The sequence below is a fragment of the Chrysemys picta genome, chromosome 9 (assembly GCF_011386835.1).
Source record: "Chrysemys picta bellii isolate R12L10 chromosome 9, ASM1138683v2, whole genome shotgun sequence".
NCBI lineage: Eukaryota > Metazoa > Chordata > Testudines > Emydidae > Chrysemys > Chrysemys picta.
This window is the reverse complement of record NC_088799.1, coordinates 8,919,071-8,946,915: the sequence shown is the minus strand read 5'-3', so window position 1 is coordinate 8,946,915 and position 27,845 is coordinate 8,919,071. Positions and strand designations below refer to the sequence as shown.

The 27,845-nt window shown below is 48.6% G+C and overlaps 1 protein-coding gene across 7 annotated transcripts in view; it reads right to left on the bottom strand.

The window, feature by feature from the left end:
* MCF2L2 (MCF.2 cell line derived transforming sequence-like 2) overlaps positions 1-27,845 on the bottom strand; it is a 312,498-nt gene that overhangs the window by 215,700 nt on the left and 68,953 nt on the right. For all 7 annotated transcript variants that reach the window (XM_065557695.1, XM_065557694.1, XM_024107391.3 and 4 more), the window contains one exon: positions 21,184-21,267. In XM_065557695.1, coding sequence (XP_065413767.1) covers positions 21,184-21,267 — 84 coding nt within the window. The remainder of the gene's footprint in view (positions 1-21,183; positions 21,268-27,845) is intronic.

The window sequence follows — 27,845 nt, the reverse complement described above, 5'->3', positions numbered from 1 at the left end:
AGCTCAGGCTGATTCTGTCTGCCATACTTGCCACCAGGCTGCCAGCGTACATGCCCCTGCTCCGTGTCCTTCTCACCTAGGTAGCCCCACAGTTTGGCTTGAAACGATGGGACAGATCCTCAGCTAGCGTAAACCAGCCTCGCTCCATTGGCTTGCGCTAATCTACCCCAGTGGAGGATCTGGCCCTCTTTAAGACAATATTGAATGAGAAAGTGACTCAGTTCAAATGCACCTTCATTTGTCCCACCAGTGATCCCCACCCAGGCCAGCTTCTCGCCACATTCATTGTTCCATTAACATAATGCTGTGACGCTGGCAGACCAGGTGTCAGAGTATGCCACAGCCCCAGGCCAATTCGCGAGTGTATCAGCATAGATCAAAGTGAGTGTTACATGTATAAGAGTGTATTTGGCGTTTCAACTTCATAAGAACCAGAGGGATGTTGCATGAATTGTTTTCACTTATCTCAGGGGTGGCCAACCTGTAGCTCCGGAGCCACATGCGGCTCTTCAGAAGTTAACATGCGGCTCCTTGTAGAGACACCAACTCTGGGGCTGGAGCTACAGGCGCCAACTTTCCAATGTGCCGGTGGGTGCTCACTGCTCAACCCCTGGCTCTGCCACAGGCCCTGCCCCACTCCACCCCTTCCCACCCCCTCCCCTGAGCCTGCCATGCCCTCGCTCCATCCCCTCCCCCCAGAGCCTCCTGCACGCCACGAAACAGCTGACTGGGAGGTGCGGGGAGGTGGGGGAGGGGCTGATAGGCAGGGCTGCTGGTGGGGGGAGGCACTGGGAGTGGGGTGGGGGGAGGGAGCTAATGGGGGGGCTGCTGATGTATTACTGTGGCTCTTTGGCAATGTACATTGGTAAATTCTGGCTCCTTCTCTGGCCCAGGTTGGCCACCCCTGACTTATCTGTATTCCATTATAGTGTAGTAGCAAACATTTACATTGTGTTACTCCTGTAACTAAATAACCCAGCAAACGAGAAAGAAGCCTTGAGGAACGCAAATGAAGAACTTTAACAGAAAAGGGCTAATTTCAAAGCACGGGGGCAGTGTGTGTGATAATCGGAGGTTGAAGACTCAAAACACATTCCTAACTCTCTGTCATTAAAGGAAAAGCCCACCAGGGCCGGCTCCAGGCACCAGGCACCCAAGCACATGCTTGGGGCGCGGGCGGGCTCCGGGGGCTCGGCGGGGGGGCAGCGCGGGGCTCGGCGCTCGGGGGGGGGGTGTGCCGGCGGTGCTCAGCGGGGGGGCAGCGCAGGCGCAGCACTGGGGGGGGGTCCGGCGGCGCTCGGCGGGGGGGGGGGCTCCAGGGGCTCGGCGGGGGGGGGCGGCGCGGGGCTCGGCGTTCGGGGGGGGGTGTGTTCCGGTGGCGCTCGGCGGGGGGGGCGGGCTCCAGCGGCACGGCGCTTGGGGGGGGGTGGGCTCCGGAGGCTCGGCGGGGGGGCGGCGCGGGGCTCGGCGTTCGGGGGGGGGGTGTTCCGGTGGCGCTCGGCGGGGGGGGCGGGCTCCAGCGGCGCGGCGCTCGGGAGGGGGGGTTCACGGCGGTGCGGGGCGGCGCTTGGCGGGGGGGGCGGCGCTCTGGGGGGGTGGCGCAGCACGGTGCTCAGCAGGGGCTCGGGGGGGCAGCACTTTCTTTTGCTGCTTGGGGCAGCAAAAAAGTTAGAGCCGGCCCTGAAGCCCACATAGGTAGAGATATTGTCAGCTTTTTTCTGTGAGAACAAGCTGTAAGGATGGATTCAAGGAAAGATCCTGCATCTCAGGACTGTTTGGACTCCTACAGGGAAATGTACCAGAGGCAAAGCAGAGATCCCCAGAGACAATCTGGGTACCCTGAAAAGACTTTTGGGAAAGTGGGAGTTTATTAGATCACGGTCACCATTTGGAATGACAAACTGTGACTTACTGTGCATATATTTTACCTTCTTTAACCCCTCAATAACTCTTCCTTTTCTTAGCTAATAAACCTTTAGTTAGTTACTATAAAATTGGCTGCCAGCATTGTCTTTGGTGTAAGATCTAGAGTGCCAATTGATCGGTGGTAAGTCACTGGTCTCTTGGGACTGGAAGCAACCTAAATGTGATGGGATTTTTGGTTTAAGGGAACTTTTATCACAAAGTCCAGTTTGTCTGGCTGGCAAGATAGACTGGAGAGTCTAAGGGGACTGTCTGTGACTCCATGGTAAGACTGGAAAAGTGAACCGGCAGTTCACATTTGTTACTGGCTCGGTGAAATCTAGTTATAGAACAAACCATCAGTTTGGGGTATCTGCCCTGTTTTCTGACAGTCTGGCCTGAGGTAGGCACTCACAGTCATGAGCCACTCCAGAGAGCACGACAAATGCTTCTCTTGCCTCCCCAACTCAATCTCCTCGAGTTCTGCATAAAAGCAGTTTTTCAGTCGAGATGCTTGGCAAAGGGGTGGCTTTGTTAGGACATTTTCAAATGTTGACCCCTTTTTGCTCCCTTCTAATCCACAGGATCACTTTAGTTACAGATGGAAAAGACCATCTACTGTATTAACTCATCCCGTAGCCACTTACTGCCAGGGGAGAAAACAGTCCCACAGCTATTAAACCGCATCTCAGCCAGACAGCAAGAAAAAACGATTATGATCAATGTTGCACTGAACTTATTTATAGTCCACTGACTCCACACTAACCCTGGTTGATGGCAAACCTCGGTTCCCTGCCGCTTCCATCACATCCAATTTAGCTGTAGGCAGCAGTGGGCTGAAATATGTCACCATCCAAAATTAATCAGAATTTTCCCTGGACAGATTGTTGCTGCAATCTGCACTGATCCAGATTCTGTTCCTGGTGTTGCTTATGAGGCTGAAGTGCATCAAACCACTGGGTATTTAGTTGCAGATAGACTATTTAGTGACATCTTGTGGGCAAGACGGGTAACATCATAGGAAATCAAACACGCTTCATAGGGCGACCAGGTGTCTGGTTTTCGACCAGAGCACCCACTCGAAAAGGGACCCCGGTGGCTCCGGTCAGCACCGCCAACCAGGCCATTGAAGGTCCGGTCGGCGGTGCTGCGGACCTAAGGCAGGCTAGTCCCTACCTGTCCTGGGGCACCGCACTGTGCCCTGGAAGTGACCAGCAGGTCCAGCTCCTGGGTGGGGGGCCTCAGGGGTCTGCGCACTGCCTCCGCCCCGAGCACCAGCTCCACACTCTCAATGGCCAGGAACTGGCCAATGGGAGCCGTGGGGGCGGTGCCTGTGGGTGGGAGTAGCACGCACCATGAAGCTTCCTGCTCCGCCCGCCCACCTAGGAGCCGGACCTGCTGGCTGCTTCCGAGGCACAGCACGGTGTCCCAGGACAGGCTGGCAGTCTGCCTTAGCCCTGCTGCACCGCTGATTGGGAGCCACCTGAGGTAACCCCGTGCCCCAGCCCTGAGCCCCCCCCTGCACCCCAAACCCCTCATCCCCACCCCAGAGCCCACACCCCCAGCCAGAGCCTTCACCCCCATTTAGAGCCCTCACCCCCTCCTGCACCCCAACCCCCTGCCCCAGCCCAGTGAAAGTGAGTGAGGGTGGAGGAGAGCGAACCACCGAGGGAGCGAGAATGGTAGTGAGCAGGGGGCGGGGGCTCAGAGAAGGGGTGGGGCAGGGGTGGGGCCTCAGGGAAGGGGCGGGGCTAAGGTGTTCCATTTTGTGCCAATAGAAAGTTGGCAACCCTATTCATTGTTTCTGTAGGTCAAGCTCACTGCACACCTCAGGGGCTCCTGTCACCCCTCCATCAATCCCCACCCCAAGCTGTCTGTGTACCACCCTCCCTCTCCCTTTCAGCCCCAGAGCTGCTCAAGGGTTCGTCTACTCTTGAAAGGTATTTTGGATTAAAGCAGGATGTGAGTTTAAAGTGCAATAGCTATTCTGGTTAATTTCCCATTGTAGACAAGCCCTGCACCTGCTCCAGCAACCCCACCCCAGGAGGAGTTTGGTCAGCTGGGGATCCGTGCAGTGCATGGGCAATCAAACCAACATCATCTTTTCCTCAGCCACATCTCCTCTGCCAGGGGCTGAAAGGGGGTGGGGAGATAGAGCCAATGCAGCAAGGTCTGTGCTACTGGAGAATTCCTTTACCGAAAGGAAATCCAGTTAAACCAGCTTCAAGGTGTATGCAAAGCAGAATTAATGAGGCCAAGGAATTTGGCCCATTGCCTGAAGATGTCACCCATGCTTCTGAGATGGGGAAAAGTACATCATAAAGTTATCTCAGGAGACAGCCATGTGGCCTAGCAATCTGAGCAGAGGACTAAGCCAGGAATTCCTGGGTTCTGAAAATGACACTGAAACCAACGCTCTGTGATCACCTAGCATCTCTCTGCCTCAATCCCCTTTTCTCTGAAATGGGGATGACACCTCTTACTGGTACATAGGAGTGTTTGGAGAATTCACGGATTCAGTAAGACGTGGAGGAGGAGGAAAGCTGAAATCTGCACTCGGATCCTTCCCTGCACCGAAATCAGTGAGATTGCTCGGGTGTAAGTGAGGACAGATTTGGGACCAGGAAATTCTAAGCATGATTATTATGCTGGAAGACTCAGCACATCAGGCATACAATGTGACAACTGGCAGTGGAAACACATGAGACGTGGTCTGCCTCAGCCTCACCCAGATCTGAATCGGCAATAGCTTCTGGGGAGATGGATTACAAGGAAAAATCCTGCTGTCAGTTCATTTAACGAGCTAATGACAGGGGAGGGAAGCTCATTACACACAAGAGCTTGGAAAGCGCCCTCTGTTTCTGGCAGAGGATTTCCAGCCATCTCGACATGCCGGGGCTGTCAATTTCTTTTTTTAAACTACATCAGGCGTGGCTGCAGCGTTTGCTGTGTTCACATCCTTATGCTAATTTCTGCAGATTCTGAACAGGCCAACTGCAACCCTTCTGGGGAGCCAGGGGGAGGGCTTCTGTTAAAGTGATTTGTCCTGAAGATAGGGGCACAACCGGAATTTTGCTAAGGAGTGGGCCCAGCTTACCAGACCAGCTGCCCCAAACTTGAGTGGCGCTGCAGCCCTGTACCCCAGGCTGCAATGCCCCTCACTGAAACCGGGCCTGGCCACTCCTCTGTCATGATGGGGTGGGGATCACCCCACCCAAAATTGAGTGAGTAGCGTTGCGTCCTGGCAGACAGGGTCACAACACTACTCACTTAAAGTTGTTCCAGGCAGCTCTTTATTGTCCAGTCAGGGTCCCAGGGGAGCCTGGGCCCGCTTCCCCCATCCCCAAGGCCACCCATGCCTGAAGTCATTGGGAGGGCTGAGGACATGAATAAAAAACCAATGGGAACATCATGGGCCAGATCCTACTGTCCTTACTCAGGCAAAATTTCCACTGAAGATCCACTGGCATGAGGACTGAGTAAGTGCTGTGGAATTCGGCCCAAAGCAGGCTAAGTACATTCTATGGACTGGTGCAGAGCACCTCCCAGTACTTCATTCTAACATCACTTACACCCGGGTGAATCCAGAGTGACTCCACGTGGTGTCCAATTCTGTGCTGCACTTGCAGGAAGTGCAGCGCAAAAGACACAGCCCAAGAGAGGGGGAGCAAAGGTGGCCTGTAGTCGCTTTTGCTCCCTCTGGCTTCTGGGCTATTCTGGTGGCTGACATGGCCACCGAGCCCAAGTTAGAGAAGCCCCCAGTTGCTCAGACCTATGACAGCAGATACTGCACAGAATCTCTAGCCATGCCCCCACCACACCCCGACACTGGAGCTTGCGAGGTGGAACAGCTCAGAGTTGATTCCAGCTGGACCTGCACTTAAGGAGCTACTCTCCCTGTCCCTTATGAGACCTTTGTACTCTGTGCACTGCTGGGGTGAGGACAGAGGCTGTCCCAGGCTGGACAAACCAAGCGCTATAGGGTGCAGCTGTAAAGCCATGGCCCCAGCTCTCTCACCCTTGTAATGAGTGCAGCCAGGAGTTGAAGTAACGGTGTGTAGGGTGGTCCCACTTGCCCCTCAGTCCCTCCTTAAAAGCAGACAGGTGCTCGTCGCCTGGGCTTGGGCACGCTCAGCAGCTCCCCCTCCTCCGTGGCTGGTGTCCTCAGAGCTCCCCGTCCTGTTTCCATCTCTTAATAACTGGGTGCAGATTGCGCTGGCCTGTGGCCCCAGCCAGCTCATATGGGCACTGGCAGGGCACAGTACCTGCATGCCCCCTTGGAATTGTGCCCAGCCCCTGTGCAGAGCTGAGTCCCATTCGCTGGTCAGAAGAATTAACACCCCAAGCTAAATCAATAAGCCCGAGCCAGCGTCCAGCAGCTGAGCTGGGGCAGGGGGACGGTTGTTGGTGAGGAGAGCAAGGGGAGTATTCCTCAATGGTTTAAGGCGAGGCTGAGAGGAGAGACGGGGTACATGGCAGACCAGGACAAGGAGGGAGGTTGTTTCCAGGATAGGGGGCAGCACAACTGAGGCAGGAAGCCAAGAAGAGAAAGTGTCACAGAACTGAGAGGAGCAAAGGAGAAGAGCACGGGCCTCTGAGGAAATCGGGGCTGAGAGGTCAGGCTGCGAGGGGAAGTAGCGGGAGTTTGATGCGAAGTGACACCGGGTGGGAAGGCAATGAAAGGCTGACAATAATCGGGAGGGAGGCAATGTGTTCTGGGCTGCCCTCACGTGATGCTCACACTTGGCAGCCCTGTCACGCACCCTGCTGAGCTGTGTGTGGGCAGGAGCTGCAGCAGCTGTTGCCCCCTGGATGCCAAAGTGGAGCACGGCTTCGGGCCACCAGGCCACGAGGCTGGCTCCCCGTGACTGCTGCTAGATCCAAGCGGGTAAGGGCAGTTGGCAATGGCAGCAGCAAGAGCAGGACCCCAGTCTGACACCACACCCCAGTCCCTGAAAGAAACCCCAGCCAGACTCCTGAATCCCTTTTGCCACCTAGCTGGACCCCAGACCTCTGCCCCTCAGAGAGATCCCAGACCCCTATTCTCCAGAGACACCTCAACCGCCAGATTCCAGCTATCACATCCCTCCAAGACAGACCCCAGCTCCCCTCCCAGACAGCACTCCCGCCCAACCCCCACAGCACCCAGGCACCGCAGCATCCCCCGACACACTCCAGCACCCACCGACTCAAGCACCCCAAAACCCCACCCAGCAATTCCAGGCCCTTTCGCCCCCAGCACCTCCTACACCCTTACCAGCCCCAGCCTCATATTTTCTAAGTTTTACGCAGCTCCATGTCCAACCCTCGCCACTGCTTGCGGAAGGGGGTATTAAACAGAAATTTACGGTCACATGCAGCTTATTTGCAAATATGCAAATTAGCTGGCTGACTCATTTGCATTAAATGTCGCGTGTGTTGCTCGGCAGCCGTGACTGGCCTTGGAGGAGCGGGAGAGGGTGACTTCAGCAGCGGCATTTGGAATGGACTGGAGGGAGGGGAAGGAAGTGGTCACAGTAACCTAGGTGAGAGCTCACGACACTTGGCTGGTGCAGATAACACTCCTCTCAGCCCTTCATCTTGACCCTCCCTTACACCTCTGCTCCCATTTCCTCCAGCTCTACCTCTCTCTCTCTCTCTCTATGCCCCAGTCCTCTCTCCCGACTTCTTCCTTTGTGGTGTGGACTAGGGGGACAGTGAGGAAAGGGGCAAAATGAAAGGAAAAAAAATCAGGATACGGACGTGTGAACATGGGAGGGAGGAAAGAGAAGTGCTGGAGCTGCCAGTCTGAGGGACAGGAGAGGGTGGGGTCATCAGAACTGACAAATCAGATGATTTCTAGTGTTTGGTTTATACTGGGATTTGGAACATGTAGAAATAGAAATACAGGAGTAAAGCACGAACTCCACGTGGATCAGCCTGCCCCATCTCTGTGCCGATGCAGGCTTGTTCCCTGGTGTCTACGATGAGCAGCGGGATGATAAGAGCAGCAGCGTCACACGAGCAAAGGCAGAAGCAAGATTTTTCCATTTTGTACTTTTCTAAAAATGAACCCATATTATGAATGAGGAATGAATGAAGTGGCTGCGGGCGGCCTGCAGGAGGGCTGGATGCTGTTCGTACTTAAACTGGGAGGCTGTCCTTGGAGTTACACCAGTGTAAAAGTAGAGGGAGATTAGAATCAGGCCCCCAGAAACCTCAGCGCCGCCACTGATCAGCTGAGACACTCATCTGAACCTTGGAAACCCCTCCCCCATCTACCCCAGAATATCCAGGGGCTGAACATTCTCCACCTGACATTCCAAAACATTCGGCTCCCCCGACCCTCGGGACAGATTACCATTGATTTGCTTGGTGCTGGGTTTTTAGAAATGCTCAAAACTCCCATTTAGGCCCAGCTCAGGGCCAGATTTTCAAAGATGTTCAGCATCCAGCAACACCCATTGGGACACCTACCGGCCAGGTTTTTAAAGGAGCTCATTCCACAAAACTGCACCCAACATGCTGAACCCTTTTACAAACAAACCCGCTTGGTTTGGTGACTAAATAGACAGGGTGGATAAAAATCAATGATTTTTAAAAATAAATTAAAAAAAAAACGGATTTTTTTTTTAATTTAAATTGGATTTTTTTTTTGGATAAAATGCTTTTTGAGGAAAAAACCTATCTAAAGATTGTTTTAAATAAGATACATTATAGCTCAAAGATATCTCATCATGGAATAGGGATTATACATTTTAATTCTATAGTATGAGACAATATAGTCATATAATGTTTAAGAAAATGTTTTGTAAATTAGTTCCAATAATTCATGGATTAGGGACCCAATCTTATGTGGGTCTACAGGCTTCTGTATAGATTATTTAGGTTAATCTTTCTATCTACCCAATGGGACTCAGTGTTCAGTCTCTAGAAGATATCATAAGAGATGTTTAGTTTTGCAGTTCTCAAACTGTGGATTTGTGTCTCCAGAGCTAACGTGCTTGTTAACAGCAAAAATGTTTTTAAATAAATAAATATATAGAGGTGAGAAATAACAGACCTCAACTCTGTTGTCCCTCTGCAAATTTGTGTACATAGAGTCAATCTCTTACCTCTCTCTAAAAGTGCAAAGTTTTAAAAAGTTCAATGAATAGAAGATTGTTGGGGGCAGAATAGATCTGGACAAGGAGAAGAAGTCTGGAGATAAATGTGAGAAGTGAGGGACATATGCTTTTTTGTGAAAATATTATATGTTTGCTGTTGAAGAAAAAAATCCAGAATACTTAACGTTGTTGTTTTAGTTAAATAAAACAATTTAAATGTCTGTCTGGTGATGTTCTCCTACTAATACAGCATGGCAAGAAAATCCTCCAAATATGAATGATTAACCTGTTGAACTGGAGATAGTTCACCTCCCAATGACTTCATAAATATCTGCTTCAATTACCTTTGTTAAATGAAATAACCAAACAGTCATTCATTTTCTGATATAGCTGTAAAACTAATCTGAAAAGTTTTCAAAATAAATCACTGTTTAAAAATGTATAGTGTGTGCCTTCTAAAAATGAAACCTACATCTGTCTCTGAGTTGTGAAGAATATGTATTAAGGTTATAACAACCAACAAGAATGCACTTTTATGTAGAAAACCATGATTAAATCGAGTCTTCCTGACTAGTGATTTAAATCATGATTTAAATCAATTTGATTTAAATTAAATCCATCCTGTAAACGGAAGCCAAGATGTTTTGATAATCCAGCCCTAATCCAGTGGGATCCCCCACAAGAAATGAACCTGCTTTATAGACCAACCATTTGTGCTACTAGTTTAAAAGCTTCCCTACCAATCTTGCTGCCACCTAGAGGCAAATGCTCAGCCTGCCGCTCCGCCATACACACAAACTCCAAGTCAATGGCAGAGTTGAATGTGGCTCAGTTGTTCAATAGGCCAGTGAGAAGGTGCTAACTGGTCTTTGCAGGGTTGTTTCACCTGCTTTTTCATTGTCTTGTACACTGGGACTGAGGTTTGTAAATTGCCTAAGGGGTTTAGATGCCCGATTGCCATTAAAATTAATGGAAATTGGGCATCCAAATTCCCTACGTCGCTTTGAAACTCCCAACTGAAGTATTCTGCACCAAGCTTATTATACACACTAAAACCTTCACCGTCCACCACTGTCATTAGAAATGGTGAATGAGCAACTGCAACATATACAGCAGAGACAAACATAAGATGCTGAGCAGAGCCTCAAACACCTGAGCTACTCTCAGGCAAAGGCCAAGGATTAATTTCATGAAGTCACATGCTACCCTTAGGGCATCAGCATGACAGCAGGAAGAATTAAGAAAATCAGAGAATCAACACTTCCACTTCTAAGCCCCCAGCTGAGAGGCACAACCCTAACCTGCTGCATTCCCTTCACTTAGGTTTCCTGGATCCTCTTGTACAGAGATTGCCAGGTCTGCTGAACTGCTCTGAATGTTTCCGCAGGCCCGAAGAAGAGTTCTGTGGAGATCAAAACAGCATCTCTCTCACCAGCAGAAGTGGGTCCAATAAAAGATATTACCTCGCTCACCTTGTCTCTCTGAACGATGTAGTAATTCTTTGGGGCTCACCAAATGGGGATTGGGTTGAGACTATTTCCATTTTTCTTAGCCATCATTAAGCCATAATTTGTGGATTGTAGTGTTTTCCATATGTGATGGACTGGGCCCTAACCTTCATTTTCACTCCCACATTGTAACATATCCAAGAGATATCCTTCAAAGACATACTAGCTTTTCATCTCTCTAGCCCACCACTTTAGCACCTGAATCATAGAATATCAGGGTTGGAAGGGACCTCAGGAGGTCATCTAGTCCAACCACCTGCTCTAAGCAGGACCAATCCCCCATCATTGGTGATGCTGAAAAAGAGCTAGTTTTCAGACTTCAGTATCAAACCAATGTGTCAAACAAAGCCTTTGCAACCAGTTAATTCCACATAGCATGCATCTTTTTATTCAGCAGTTATTATCCAGTTTGTGCTTCAATTACAGGGACACTGTCAGCTTAAAAAAAAAATCTTGGATATGATTCTCCCCTACCCTGCATCTTGTGTCATTTACAACTGTGCAAACTGAGTGTAAAAAGGTGCCATCCAGACTTGGTAGCATTTGATACACTCATGTTGCACTGGCATAAGCGACTGTGCAAGGTGCAAAGCAATGGAAAAATCAGGCCTCACATACAGTATGTATAAAACACAAGTGTCCCAGCTGTGTTACTAGACAAGAACAAAGATTGTTAAATAAGGAACTATTTTTTAAATTAATTTGCAAACACAACATAAGCTCCTTGTTTGCTTCTTGCCTTTACTACTGGGCTAGTCAGTTTCAGATTCTCATCACTAGCACAATGTAGTGATGTTTGGGCTGCAAACAGAAACGGGGAGGGTTTATTTGTTTAAAACACTCATTCTACTGGAACTTAATGAAAACATGCATGGGAACATTTGTATTGGTCTGAGGTTTTGTTAAAGCATATTTTTACAAAACCTAAATTTGGGGCTACAAGTGACCTGACAATGTTCCTTTCAGATTCTGAATTCATATCACAGAACGGGCACTTTTTAATTTAGCAACTAAAAGACTGCTCACGTCAACAAGAAAACAGCTATTAAAAAAAAAAAATCCTAACACTCAGCTCTAGCGCCTTTTCCCTCCACTCCGCCCAAAAATCATAGACTAAAGATGAGCAAGAAAGTAAACAAACTTGCTTTGCATTAGCCAGCTCAGTCTATTTTAAGGCCAAATCCTTCTTCCATTGAAGTGGAATGGAGTGTTGCCATTGATTTCAATGGACGCAGTCTGGGCCCTTGCCTAGGTTTGCTAGGAAAATGGAACTCTGCTAATACACTTCGTGACACTTTCTCTAAGGAGCTCGTGATTTAGTAACAGGCTCCATTATTGTCAGAACTGACAGACTGGTTTCTTCTCTGACAGAGTAATTACAGATAATTACAGCACGTGAAACAGCAGATCAAACAGAAGGAGGGCAGTGATGCTCTTTCTTTTAACAGCATATTTGCACAGCACATTATTAATCTATCTGCATGTCAGGAAGAGAATCTTACCAATGGTCCTCATTCTAATACACACCTGCTTTCGCCTAATAACAGCCAGCGTTTTTGCACCACCGAACTTTATGTAATCTGTCCTCCTTAATCAGTGGAACAAATGCAGCACTCTCATAATCTATTACATAAAAGTGCAAATAGTTTATCTGTGTTGTTCCTGCTGCAATCACATAATGAAAGTGTTGTTTTTGAAGAAGGAAATGGAGGGTAGTGTCTTATAATCAGGAATCTAACCATGTGAACTTGCACTCCCGTCAGATCTCACAAGCTAAGCATGGTCAGGTCAAGTTCTGGGATAGGAGACCACCAAGGCATCACTACATGGTGCTGGAAGTGGTGTAGGTGCTTCATTAGGTGGTGCTCGTCTTTGAGTCAATGCCCTGTAGCGTTAGCTGCAGTTCTTTTCCATAACTGCTGAGTCCAAGACAAGGCTTGGGGAGAGCCTCCCTTCCTGGCATAGGCCGTACAAGCTTTGTTAGTCTGGAAGCCGGGCAGTCAAACAGCACTACAGGGTCTGTTTCCAGTGGCTTCAGTAAACAGTCTCCTTTTCATTCATTGCCATTAAGGGTTTATCTAAATGATGCATTAGTCCACACTGCAGAAGTGCAAATTCTAATGCACACTAGCATGTTGCACACTAACTGGCCCGAGTGGACCCTGCTGACGTGCACTCAGTGTTCCCCATGCACATGAAAGTAGTCCTGTTTGAAATGGGACTACATTAACATGCACTAGGGAATTCCGGGTCTACACCAGCCAGATACTGCGCAACACCCTGGCACGCACTAGAATTTACGCCCCTCTAGTGCGGACTAACACATTGTACAGACCAAGTCTTTGGTCCTGAATCACCTGTGCCATGTAATCAACACAAAACCCTCTTGTTAGACAATGGGTAACTGCTACCATCTGCTCAGAGCCCAGATGAGAGCCAGGTTGTGTGTGTGTTTTCAGGGTCATAGCAGATAACAGAAACTTGGAGTGCTGGTCTCCCACTCTGCTGCTCTAACCCCTGTACTTTCCTGTTTGGGTGCCCCTATGTTTTAGATGCAACTGCTGAAGCCAAAGTAATGCATAGCCAAAAAGTTGACATTATACCGTATATATATATGGTCTATAACTCAGACTTTCATAAACTTCTGCTGGCCTTCCGACACACTTGTATACTGCAGACCAAACACATCTTGTGTTGCCAAGACTGTGCAGAAGACCTCTGTAAGGAAACTGTTAGGAGTTTTTTTGCAAGAAGTGCTCGACTGCAAGTATTAAAGGCTTTTCTTGGCTCTTCAACACTGATTCTAGGTTGATGGAATATTTCTTCTATCAGCCTGAACTACCCCATCCTAGGGAGGTGGATTATCTACACTGCCATAAGAATTGGCATAGGTAGCGTCTACACCAGTGGTCCTCAAGCCATGGGCCATTTGCGGCCCAATCAGCACACAGCGGCAGCGCATGTGAAATCCTCAGAGCCATACAGGTAGTATATGTATTGTGTGGATGCAGCCCACATAATACATAAAGAGCTGCATATGCGGTCTACAGTGGTAAATAGGTTGAGAACCACTGGTCTATACTGAAGCAATAGCTATAGGATTTGAAGTGTAGACATACCCTGAGATGATAGAAGCCATAGAAATATGATAGGCATATATGGAGTGATGGCCCTATGGTTTAATAATCAGTGGGCGGATGGGCTGACTGGAATGAGAACGGGGTTAATTTGGGGGTGACATTTGTATATCAAGGTGCCACTTCTGACCACAATCAAAAGCAGAAGTCCTAAAATAGCCCAAGGAAAGTTGTTCCTGCTGAACTGTACTCACCTGTGTATGTTTGTGTTCACGTCACCCCTAGTGGCTGCCGCCTACAAAGAGATATATAAGACTATATCCTTGCTGGTATAAATCACCATAGACCCTGTGACTTCAACAGAGATAGACCAATTTATATGAGGTGCGGATCTGACCCATAAGGCCTGAGACTACCACAGGTAATGGAGAGATTCTCTTTTAGCACAAAAGACAGGAGTCTGCAATTTTGGAGTAGGTCTGAATTCTTTCCCTGCTGATGGCTAGTCAGCCAAGGAATTGGTACACCAGAGCATTTGGAAGCAGGAAATACTGTAAACCTCAGGAGATTTCCAGTCTGAAAGCAGCCAAACATCAAAACTCTGAACCATTTGTGGTTCCCCTATCATTAATGAAAAGCAGCAGGTTGGTAGGAAAAAATGGGTGGAACTGCTCAAAACCCAAATGAGGTCACCTAAGTGAGCATTACTTTAACAACAGAATGGGGGAAAAGAGCTCTCAGACCTGTTTTCACTGGATGAAAAACGATCGCTTGGCAGGATGAAAAGGAGGATTGCATTTACATAGAGAAATGCACCTTTAAGAATCTGGCCACTTTTATCTAGGTGCTTACATGTGGATTTGAGAGCCTGGCCCTGGGCACCCAGGTTTGAAAATCATAGAATATCAGGGTTGGAAGGGACCTCAGGAGGTCATCTAGTCCAACCCCCTGCTCAAAGCAGGACCAATCCCCAACTAAGCCTGACCTTAAAAACCTCTAAGGAAGGAGATTCCACCACCTCCCTAGGTAACCCATTCCAGTGCTTCACCACCCTCCTAGTGAAAAAGTTTTTCCTAATATCCAACCTAAACCTCCCCCACTTCAACTTGAGACCATTACTCCTTGTTCTGTCATCTGTCACACAGAGAACAGTCTAGATCCATCCTCTTTCGACCCCCCTTTCAGGTAGTTGAAAGTAGCTATCAAATTCCCCCTCATTCCTCTCTTCTGTAGACTAAATAATCCCAGTTCCCCCAGCCTCTCCTCATAAATTATGTGCTCCAGCCCCCTAATCATTTTTGTTGCCCTCCGCTGGACTCTTTCCAATTTTTCCACATCCTTCTTGTAGTGTGGGGCCCAAAACTGGACACAGTACTCCAGATGAGGCCTCACCAATGCTCAATAGAGGGGAATGATCACGTCCCTCGATCTGCTGGCAATGCCCCTACTTATACAGCCCAAAATGCCATTAGCCTTCTTGGCAACAAGGGCATACTGTTGACTTATATCCAGCTCCTCGTCCACTGTAACCCGTAGGTCCTTTTCTGCAGAACTGCTGCCTAGCCACTTGGTCCCTAGTCTGTAGCAGTGCATGGGATTCTTCCGTCCTAAGTGCAGGACTCTGCACTTGTCCTTGTTGAACCTCATCAGATTTCTTTTGGCCCAGTCCTCTAATTTGTCTAGGTACCTCTGTATCCTATCCCTACCCTCCAGGGGATCTACCACTCCTCCCAGTTTAGTGTTTGCAAACTTGCTGAGGGTGCAAATCCATGCCATCCTCCAGATCATTAATGAAGATATTGAACACAACCGGCCCCAGGACTGACCGTTGGGGCACTCCGTTTGATACCGGCTGCCAACTAGACATGGAGCCATTGATCATTACCCGTTGAGCCCGATGATCTAGCCAGCTTTCTATCCACCTTATAGTCCATTCATCCAGTCCATACTTCTTTAACTTGCTGGCAATGTTGATGTAAGTGTCAAATCCTTGCAAAGAAAACCTACACGCTATGAACCAGGCATAAACTGATGTCTGTATGAGTCTTCCGACAGTTCTGTAATGATGGCTTGGAGCAGTGTGAACTGCCCAATTTATCTCATTGGGGTGCTGTTGACTCTAGAATTTAATGAGGATAGCTGATAAGTGATCTGCCAATGGATGTGTTTCTGACTTTTTGTTATGTTCACACAAGAAAGCCTGGAAAACTCTCCTCCCATCCCCATGTTATTGTGTTTGTTGTGACCGTTCACAAATTGATTGAAGGACTGGTGTGGTGGACCCTTAATAAAGGCATCCTTTCTCCAAAATGCTCATTAGTTATTTGAGTTAGATAGCTGTTAAACAAAAACCCCTCCATGATTTAAAATAGTCTGGCTTAAAAATCCTTGCCACTTTCAGTTGCTCCCAAGAGCAAAGGAATGAAGTTGCATCTTAGAATTGATTTCTGCTGAAAGTGCAGAAAAGAGGCATTGCTTGCTCTGACTGGTGTAGCTGGGTAAGAAATATTTGAAATGTATTCGGACACCGACTGAGTACCTCCTCTGCCACTCTTGGCCCTGCCCCAAAGGGTGTGGTGCAGATACGGTGACCAGGTGTCTGGTTTTCGACCAGAACACCTAGTCAAAAAGGGACCCTGGCGGCTCCGGTCAACACCGCCGAGCAGGTTGTTAAAAGTCCGGTCTGCAGTGCTGCGGAGCTAAGGCAGGCTAGTCCCTACCTGTCCTGGCTCCACGCTGCGCCCCAGAAGCAGCCAGTAGGTCTGGCTCCTAAGTGGGGAGGGCACGGGGCTCCGCATGCTGCCCCCATCCCCTGCACCAGCTCCACACTCCCATTGGCTGGAAACCGTGGCCAATGGGAGCTGCGGGGGCAGTGCCTGCGGGCAAGAGCAGTGCGCAGAGCCGCCTGCCATGCCTCCACCTAAGAGACGGACCTGCTGGCTGCTTCCAGGGTGCACAGTGCCAGAGCAGACAGACAGCCTGCCTTAGCCCCACTCGCCGCTGACCAGGAGCCACCCAAGGTAAGCCTACCCCCCAACCCTGAGCCCCAACCCCCTACCCCGAGCCCCAACCCCCCATCCCAGTGCCCCCCTGCGCCCCAAATGCTTCATCCCCAGCCCCATCCCAGAGCCTGTACCCATGGCTTGGAGCAGTGTGAACTGCCCAATTTATCTCATTGGGGTGCTGCTTTACCCAGAGCCTGTACCCCCTCCTGCACCCCATCCCCCTGACCCAGCTCTGACCCCCCCTCCAAACCCGGAGCCCCCTCCTGCACCCCAAACCCCTCATCCCCAGCCCCACCCTAGAGCCTGCACCCCCAGATGGAGCCCTCATGCCCCCTGCACCCCAACCCTCTGCCCCAGCCCATAGCCCCCTCCCACACCCTGAACCCCTCTACCCCACCCCCCATCCTGGAGCCCTGCACCCGAAACCCTTCTCCAGCCCCATCCCAGAACCCCACACCCCCAGACAGAGCCCTCACCCCCTCCTGCACCCCAACCCCCTGGCCCCTGCCCCAGCCCAGTGAAAGTGAGTGGGCATGGGGGAGAGCAAGCCACAGAGGGAGGGGGAATGTAGTTAGCGAGGGGCAGGGCCTCGGGGAAGGGGCGGGGCTAGGGTGTTCGGTTTTGTGCAATTAGAAAGTTGGCAACCCAAGGTGGAGAGCAGAACTGAGACCAGCTGAGTGCCCGGTCAGACCCATGGCTCTGAGCCTACAAAGCAGTCACTGATCTGTGGGCAGGAGCACTGTGGGACTGCCCTGGGGGGACTAAGTTCACGGTTGCAGTTGCTGCGTCAGTATTTGTCATCTACGCAGACGCTGCAATGGTAGACAATACGGGGCTTGGAGCAATTGCAAGCGCATTAGGGGTGTGTGGGTGAATGCCTGTGCACAGATGCAGGCACTTTTATGCGTGGACTTACGTGGGAAAGAGGGACGGTCCTCTCATGGATCAGTAACTGGTTTGCCAGAAGCTGGGAACGGACAACAGGGGATGGATCACTGATTGCCTGTTCTGTTCATTCTCTCTGGGGCACCTGGCATCGGCCACTGTGGGAAAACAGGACACTGGGCTAGATGGACCACTGGTCTGACTCAGTATGGCTGTTCTTATGGGCGTGTGTTGTGTAGTTTGTTAGGCACGATAGGGGGACACAACAGTATTGGCAGCACCAGAATGAGCTAATGCAGAAGAGGAGCGAAGGAGCCAGTCCATTCTTCACATCGTCTTTGGCCTGCCGCAGACTGAAGATCGTTATCAGTGGTGGCCGTGGGATGAACACTGGGAATCAGACAGAAAGCCTTTGAACCAGCCGGTCTCCCATAGAGATGAGATCTAACCATCACTCCATGACACCATTTAAATCATGAGCAAAAGCCAAAAAGTCTGGAGCGCGGAGAATTGTTTAAAAAAAGCTGCTGCGGCTGGGTCACCACCAGACAGACCCCAGCGCCCCTGGCTCTCAGTTTCTCACATCAACATGCAGTACTGTATAATACACACTGAAATAGGTCGCCGTGGCGAGGGTTGGCCCAAACAAGTTTATAGTTACAGAGCTGGGCTCAAGGATACCTGGCTTCCCTCTTCCCCAAAGCACAGACAAATTGACTTCTCCACAGCCCCATAACACTGCCAGCTGGAGCGCAAGGACTCTGTCCTATGCCTAATCCAGCCTGGTCTAGAGGCAGTCGGTCGCCGTTTGATGAACAAGGCTCTTCTTCAACCAGCCCTGTAGTGGAGGGGGGGGGGGGTCTCTGCATGGCTCTGGTCCATCCTCAGGGTAGGGAGCTCTGTCCTCTGGGCAAGAGCTGACTGGGAGGGTGGCTTTAGCCCCTGCAAACCTGCCTTTGGGCATGGAAAGAAGAGGGCAAAGGAAGTCCCCTAACTACTGGACTTGGGGTGGAGGTTCTGAGGAGAGGTTACAGGGCCCTATGTTGCCCTGTACAACAACTGCAGGTACTACAATTACCTGCTGGGGGAGCTCTGGCACCTTTGCCAATTGACAGCTCCAGAGAGGTCAGTTGACTCCAGTGTTGGGAGGAAAGGATGGGGGCACTCTTGACTCACTGGCTCTCTTCCTGATTGTCACTCAAGAAGGGAAACCCAACCACCCATACAGAGATGTCCATGGGGCACTGCCACCTCCTGGTAACACTTTCCAGCAACCTCTCCCCCATATATGGCAGCAGAGGAGGTGCCTGGATCTCCACCTCTGGGGAAGAGATGGGGCTGGGCACAGAAGGGTGGCAACACCTGTATAGTGGGCCTGGGTCAAGGTTTGTCCGTATGGGACTCGCACGCATGCACCTACCTCTCCCCTGGAACATCTTGGGAAGTTACCCAGAAAGCTCCAGAGAGTCCTGGCTCTAAACAGCACTGAGATACAGCACTGCAACGGCAGGACAGACTCAAATTATCTGGTTGCAATACCGGGGAGTTGCATCTTACGCGGGGGTTAGGTTCTAAAGTCAGCGCGTAAGGCGAAAATCGCGTATAGTCAAATGCTCATTGAGTGGAATGGCGAGCGGAATCGCCCGCACTACAGGTACAGTATTTAAATTGTTATTTTTCTCTTTTTTTTGCCGAGCGCGTATAGTTAAAATCGCGTAAGTTAAATGCGCCTATGATGCGACTCCACTGTACATTAATCTCTTGCTAAACTCATCTACCCAGAAGAGTACAAAATTTCTGCAACCTGCATTTTCCACTTGTATCTTAGCTGGATTCTTCTTGTCACATGGTTTTAACTTACTGTCACTGAAGTAATAATTATCCGTGTTTGTAGATTATTCAAGAATTTTTTTTTAAAATCCTGTTAACTTCTTCATCATTGCCCACATTTTAGAAATGGGAAAACTGAGCCTCAAATACCTTGGATATGTCACTCAGTATAACGTAGCAGCCTCAGAACTCAAACCTAAGATTTCCGATTCCAAAACTCAGTCAAACCCACCAAACTTGCTAGACACATTATTTAGGGCTGTCGGATCAAGCAAGGTGCGTAGTAGGGCTGGCTGGAAAACAAGAATTCCATTTTGTGAAAACTTCAAGGTTTCGGAATTTGTTTTCGTTCTGCATTGGAACAAAACCGAGATCTTTTGAAATTCTTCATAAAAAAAAAAAAAAGCCCTGGGACACACCCACCTTAAAATAGCCTGTGGTTGAAGAATTCATCAAGTCTCCACTCCACCAGAATCTCACTGGCCCAACACATATTTCGTAAGTCCCTGTTCTCAATCAAGCAGATCATAGCCTTGAACCTAGGTCACCCACATCCCACCTAGTGATTTAACCACTGGGCTACTGATGATTCTGAGATGGGCCTCTCTCATACGTATTTTGACCATAAATTCCACCCTGGACCACTGAAAACAAAACATTTCAGTTTTGGCAAATAGGCATTTCCAACAAAAAGTGTTTTGTCGAGAAATTCCCAACCAGCTCTCGTGCTGAGCGCCCTCAGGTCCACTCCTCTCACTGGAATTGCTCAGCACCTTCCAGAACAGGGCCCTGAACTTTTCTGAGCCTCGGTTTGGTAAGCCAGAAGTGGTGGTGTTTCCCTACTACGTGCGAGAGGCAGTGCTAAACCGTAAGAATGCTCATCATTTGCACTGATATGCACACCCTCAACAGGATAATCTGCATGAATCCTACAAAGTGCAAGAACATTCGTTTGAATAAAAGACACAAAGTTGCTGTGATGCCATTTGTGACGTTTTCATTCGGTGTTTTGAGAACATTCATAAAAGTGAATTTTTTTTTGGAGAAAGAGAAAGTGCCTTAAATTTGAGGATCTAAAAGCACATTACAGTTATGAATGAGTTAAACCTCAGGCAAGGAAGTAAAATCCCCATTTTATCAATGAGGACATGGAGGCAGAGAGGTTAAGTGACTTGCCAAAGGTCATACAGGCAGTCAGTGACACAGACAATTCAAGACCCCATACCATAATTCTTAGTCCTCTGCTGTAGACAAAATATTGATGTTAAATTGTGGGTTACATAACTAAGTAAATATTTAAAGATCAACTAGCTCTCTTAGGAATCACATCCTTTCGGTGTTTCTGTAAAGTGTCATGCAAACCTCGGGAGCAATACAAGAAATACACAATAATCACAAATCATTTGAAAAGATGATAGTCTTTATATTTCAAGTGAATCATTCCTAAAACAAAACCGGTTGGAGGATGGACACATCAAGCTCCCAAACAAACCAAATACACCATGTGAAATATATATATATATATATATATATATATATATATATATATATATATATATATATATATATATATATATATATATACACACACACACACACACACTGTTTGAAAATATAAATAAATGCTACTTTAGTTTTTTTACCTTCTAAATCTAATTGATATCTAGTTGATTTGGGGGGGAACCGTTGCCTGAAAAACAAGAACTATGAGGTGGTGTTTATCAACTCACCACACTACCAAGGTTTAATATTAACCATTCCGCCCATGGACAATATTAAAAAGTTTGTTGCAACTGCAATGCAGAGCTGGGAGGATGTGGAACAGCCAATGTGGCAAATCTCAGCAGGTTTCCCAAAGAATCCAAGAACACAATTTAAATTCAGTCCTTACCTGACAGGATGGCAAATTGCCTGTGGAGTTGCTCAATTATATCCACTGCGACCAGCGGCCTTATCTCCTGCTGCATGATTTCATCTGTACAAGTGAAAAGAGAAACCCTCACTGAGTTAACCAGACCCTTCACTAGAGCTCCATTAGAACCCAGCAAGACAAAGGATATACTCAGAGGTTAAGAGCCTGGCATGAACATTGGCTCAGATCTTATCATATGACTCTTCACAGTGGAGGAGCTTATGATACGGAAAGTCCCATCTCCAGCCCAGTTACTTTATCTATTGTCCTGTGTTTGCAGAGAGCGCTTTTCATAAAGTGACTCCAATAGATTTAGCAGAGCTTGTCACAAGTTTGCTCAAGACGACGGGCCTCTCTTTGCAACTTCATGTTCCGTACTAAGCCACTGCATCTGGGCTCCCAGATAAAGCGGCTTTTCAGTCCTTTGAAACAGTGAGGGCTATTTTAGATACAGTACCATGTTCCATCCCCCTTTCCTTTGCACTCCACAGAAGGGCTTTTTGAGTAACTGACCAGCCCCCTTCCCTCCCCACCGCCCCGCTTCCTTTGCTGATGCTTTTTTCGCAACAAGAAAATACATAGCGAAAGGAGGAAATAAGGAACCATGGGGTTTTCTTCTCACCAAAACAAAGCCTGCTCTTTTAAAGTTAAGATTTAAAAGCAGCTAAAGACAGCAAGGGGGAGGGCGCAACACGCTGCGGATTCTAACTGGATGCATTTAGTGGTCAGGAACCACCATCTTACATTGAACTAGTTAGATTCTTTCCTCTCCAGAATGTGGGACCTCACTGGCTTTTTTCAGCTTGAATCTGAAATGGTTTATTTACAGGGGGATAAATCAGAGTTTCTTAACGTTTGCCAGCCAGGTCCCATTGTACTAGGTGCTGTACAAACATATAGTAGGAGACAGTCCCGGCCCTGCAGAGTGTACAATAGAAACAGATAGAACAAAGGATGAAGGAAGGAAGCACAATAGCCCCATTTTACAGATGGGAAAGTGAGGTCCAGAGAGACTAAGTGACTCCTCAAAATCACATAGGGCCTGCAGGGCAGAGCTCTGAATTAAACCTATTTCTCCGATGTCTCAATCTACTGCCTTAACCACAAATCCATCTTCCCTCTCAATATGCAGGCATTAGAACGTCAGAACTTTAAGTACCATCTATAATCTGGGGCAAATTTATCAATGGGTTCATAGTGACCCATCTCAGCAGCTTTCCAAAAACGCTGGATTTATGGTGCTAGTCTTTAAACTGAGCAACATCAACTGGTAATAAGTATCAGAGGGGTAGCCGTGTTAGTCTGAATCTGTAAAAAGCAACAGAGGGTCCTGTGGCACCTTTGAGACTAACAGAAGTACTGGGAGCATAAGCTTTCGTGGGTAAGAACCTCACTTGCATCTGAAGAAGTGAGGTTCTTACCCACGAAAGCTTATGCTCCCAGTACTTCTGTTAGTCTCAAAGGTGCCACAGGACCCTCTGTTGCTATCAACTGGTAAAACATCCTGCCTCCCTTCAGTCTCTGCAAATATATGTATGTCTCTGGCCTGTTTTCAGTAGATCAGTTGATCCCAGTGAATCCTGCCAAAGCTTTAAGACAGGCTAACTGGAGGGTGCTAGGGTCATTGCCCTCTTACAGAAAGAATGTGATGATGAGTAAATATATGCAGAAAATGCTGAGTAGCTTCTGCTCCATGCATCAAATGCAAAGGAAAAAAAAATCCATGCAACAGAACAGTCTCTCTTTAGGGACACGATCCTGCACACCCTCACCCACAGGAACCGGGGTCTGCAGGACTGGGCCTCTACACAGTCACATAAATTAGTCAAGGGGGCCATGATGTTAAATTAACCCCCCCACTCAAGATCTCAATTTGGTCCAATCATTTACAATGGCTGCTGAGTGCTGCCTACCCTCATTTCTGTGGTTACTTAGGTATTCTTCTCACTGAAAAAGCAAAGATTTAGAAAAGTCCCAGGATACAGTCCTTCTGGCTACAGGCAGACAGGAGGGTTACTATGATGATGGATCTCTCCTTAAAAATTACTTTCCAGAACTGTGTTTTGGGAGAGATCCCATCATCATGGAAACTCGCCAACTCACGTGAAGCCTGGTTCTCCGAAGCAGCACTTGTAGCCAAACAGGGAGATGGAAGAACAGGCCGTCTCCCTGGACAGAAACTTAGCACAGTGCCTTGGCTGACGGGGCAGCTAAAGGGCAGGTAACACTGCAGAGAATTGGGATCTCAGATAAATATGAAAAGATTTGGTCTAACTTTTTAGAAATCTGATTAATTCCGAGTGAATGGAAACAGATAGGTCACTCTCCTTTCCCCCCATACCCTCGGCCCCTCTTCCTTCCCCCTTTCCTCCCATTCTTTTCCTGTTTTTTGTTCTTTCCATCTTTTTTCCAAAAACAAGGGCAGATCAATAAAATATAAATTAAAGAAAAGTCAGGGGTGGAGGTCTCCTCAAAACAGCCAGGGTCACGCTAGCAAGGGAGCAGAAAGTCAATCACAGGGAGAGGAGGGCTGGTGTAGGAAGTAAAAAAAATCAGTGTTGCCGAAAGATGGCAGGCTTGAGATTAGCTGTCCTGTATTTATTCAAAGGACACAGCTTGGGCAGTGACAATCTAAGCTTCCACACCAGGTGACCCTGCTAGTGGGACACAACTCTACCTAGCAGGGATACCCCGAGAGTGGAGATCAGCCCCTCTGACCGGTCAGTGAACAGCCCCTCTGCTGAGGCTGGTAACAGGGTTGGTGGATTGCAAAGACCCACTGACGTCAAAAGGCGCAGGATGGGATCCTCCAACCGTGCAAGTCCTCCCCGGCCAAGCGTTAGGGACAGATGCGATGTGGAATAACATTAAACTGAACTGTGGTGCTTATATAACTGGGCCTGTCAGCCAGCAAGGGGCTCTGCAGGCGTCTCCCATCACACACACAGCTCTGCCAACTCTTGCTGCTGCAGTCTGCTAGTTTCCTAGGCCACATTGAGCCCTGATGTAAGTGGGCATAACTCATGGCAGCCAGTGGGCGTCTCACTCGCTGATGCTGAGGTTTACTTTGGCCCCCGTTAGTCCAAATCATCGTGGGAGGAGCTCAGCTTTATGAAATACTTCCCTTCAGATTTAGCAGCCACACCAGCTGTTAGACAAGATCATTATAGCTTGCAGGCATTGCCGGCTGGCTTTCCGGTTAGCCTTAGCGAACAGGGCTCATCAGAACGGCTGTGACACAGGGGAGAGGTGGAAGGGTGGGAGAGAAGAGGGGACAAGTAAGAACTTAGAAAAAAAAAATGTATCAAAATCATCACTGAAACATTGAGTACAAAACACGGTTTTAATCGATTTGGAAAAGTATGACAAACTAGCTCTTTGGGGCGGGACTGTCCTTTAGTTCTGTGTTTGCACAGCGCTGGTACAGGGGCCCATGGTCTAGGACTGGGGCCCCTAGACACTGCCATAATGCAAATAATATAGAACCATTTTTGGAAAAACCCTCCCCCCCCCAGCTCCATCCTTGGTCTTGAGGATCCGCCTCCCGGTGGGATTTAAACCAAAGAAATCAATACATCTGGAGTGAAGGACAGCAGCTGAGGCACACATGATTGATGGGTGCATTTCCATTTTGTTTATACAACCAATTAGCAATGTTATCAGCCCCGGTAGCCCCTCTGCCCCTGAGCACTGTGGGTGGCTGGAAGAAAATCGGGAGATGGTGCTAATGAATAACTGTGGAACCAGAGTCCACCAACAGACTGGCTGGTTTGAGTGAGGCTCATGGGGCAGGTGAGGGGAGCGGTTTTACTCTACTGCCTAGAGGCCTCACCCAAGATCAGGGCCCCAGACACACTGTAAGAGACAGTCCCTGTCCCAAAGAGCTTACAATCTACACAGAGAAGAAACACTGAGGGTGGGAAGGAAAACAGAGGGGCGAGGTGTCTAGCTCAAGGTCACACAGCTGGGAAGAGAACCCAGGTCTCTTCCTCTGTCAGCTGGCAGGATCTTGCCTTTAGGATGCCGACTGAGGCACCCTGCACCATTGAATCACCACTGTGACCTGAGGCTGTGTTGACTCTGTGCCCCACATCCCCACGTGGTATCGCAGCAAAGCGGTTTGTGGCTTTTTCTTAAGCCTGGAGAGCGCTGTGGAAGCCAGGACCGTCCTACTCAATGGGGGATGGGTGGGAACCGCCCTGGCACTGATGACAACCAGCTAAATTGCCACAGCCTCTGCAAGCGGAGATGGCAACGCGGGTTGACTCCGCTGTATGTGTTTATAGTTTGGCACCAGCTTATTTGGGTTCATCCCCCCGCCCCATACAGACATCAAACACAGCCTTCGCTCAAACTCACCCATTAGCTTTGTAGGGCACAGAGCAGCAGGGTTTACCTTCTCTCAGTGACAAAGGGTGCTGCCCTGAACGGCCAAGCTAGACTCTCTCTTCCATCGAAACACGCCTCTCACTTGGTTTGGGGTTTAAGACACGTTTTAGCCCCAGCTCTAGAATGCCTTGTTACGGTCAAGTGAAAGGAAATCACTCCTGTTCGGCACTGCTGGAAAGCTCAGCCTAGCCTCGCCTCAGCTGTTCCACGGTGGATAAAGAATTTGTAAAGCCATTGAAGCAGGAGGACTGAATCCCGGGTCTCCCACCTCACGTGAGTTACTGTAACCACCCAGCTATAAAGCCACTTGCTCTCGGTCTGTCTCTCCAGCCCCGACTCTTTCAGGAATATGCATTTTGCTGCCCTTAAAGTGTTGCCCAGATTTGGCCAAGTTACCAGCCAGGCTCACACCTGCTCATTGGAGACGTGTTAGCATTTAGCCTCTACATTCTCCAAACAGTCCGTCTGCACTGAGCATGCTCCCTCTCCTCATGGCTCCGACGTGCAACCAGACTCTGCCTACACTGTCCACACACAGTGGCTGGGCACATTCTATTTTAGGGCTGCGGGGACTGAGCGGGAGTGTCCTTTCCATTGATCTTTGGGGGCCACTGTGGTTACAAGCCCCAGAACTGAGAGCGGGGACTTTGTCTCTCCTGTGCTTTCAGTGATCCCCTGCTGGTGCCCAGGTGGCATGGAGAAGAAGCAGGAGACAGCCTGACTCAGATGCAGGAGAGTGAGGAACCCACAGGTGGGGTGTGGGCAGGGGAGATGTGAGAGGGTGAGGAGCAGGAGTTAGGGACAGGACATGAAAATAGGAGTGGAGTGGTGGGGAGGAAGCAGGAGTCAGGAAGTTTTCCAAACCATGAAAATGGCTTTAAAATTATAATAAAGTTGAGTATCCGAGGGGTAGCCGCGTTAGTCCGGATCTGTAAAAGCAGCAAAGAGTCCTGTGGCACCTTATAGACTAACAGACGTATCGGCGCACGAGCTTTCATGGGTGAATGCCCACTTCGTCGAATGCAAATAAATTTGAGGGTCTCTTTATGGTACCATCTGGTTTTTAAGCCTTTACGATGCCTGTTTTCAAGCTTTTCTCTGCACCCACAAAGGGTAGAAACTTCCTTTTCAAACGAAAGCTGAGAGTCTCAGTTAATCAACTTGACTCCAAGAACTGAAGCTTTTCTTAAAGTGTCAAGTCTCACGAGACTTGCAATAAAATCATGGGAGTTGGCAACACTATAACATGAATATCGAAGAGCCAGAAGATGCAAAGTAAAATATTTGGATCACCTACATTAACTTATACCTTCTCACAACCTTTCATTAGCTGCTTCACCTGCTACAACCGTCTCTTCTTGTACCTGTGAGTTACAGCTGCTTAGATTCCCTTTAGACCGTTTCACCTACCCACCGATGTGTAATGTACACCACCTTGCCCATCCTCTCTGAATGTGTTGGACAGTGGTTAGACTACAGAGGAAATCTCATATGGACTATAAGGAAAAATCTCACCTAGTCAGTGGCATTGACAAGACTGAGATCCTTAGCAAGCCTCGTTTCTATGACTTCATTTTGTCCTTTCCCACAAAAATCCATTAGTGCGCAAAAGAGCATCAAAACCAGAAAAATTCTCTTTTAAAAAACAAACTTATAAAGCAACTATAAGAGGGGAAACCAAACCAAACCAAGGCCGGTTAGCATTAGTCATGCATTTTATGTGTTTGCCAACGCAATGAAGGCAAGTCATTGTTTGTTGTTTTTTTAATAATCTCCAGTACCCTGGAGCAGAGTCTGTCGTATTAGCGATGGGAGTGATGTTTGTAATCCGCCCACCAAAGCTAGCTAGACTCATGGGAAGTGAGTAGTTCTGATTAACTCTGCCACAGACGATGCCCAAACCTACGCCCTGTTTTCTCAACAGTGTCGACAAGCTGAGCGCTTTCCATATGAAATTAATAGCAATAGTGAAGTTCCTAGAAGACTTCGTGGGGAGACTGACACTTTCCTCTTTTTGGGGTCAAAATTCTGTTTGGAGGAGGGTTTTTGTTTTTATTTGTTTGTAAGATTTTATTCATTTCTTGCATTTCATTCTCTCATATTGCCATTAGAGATGCCCCCCAGTTAATGTGGAGGTGCCAAAGGGTTTTGGTGATAACGCATCTCTGATCATTATTATAGTGGTTGAGAAATTAAGGGGAACTTTGTTAGACCCTGACTGGCTTGGGGACATAAGAGACCCTTGAACTACC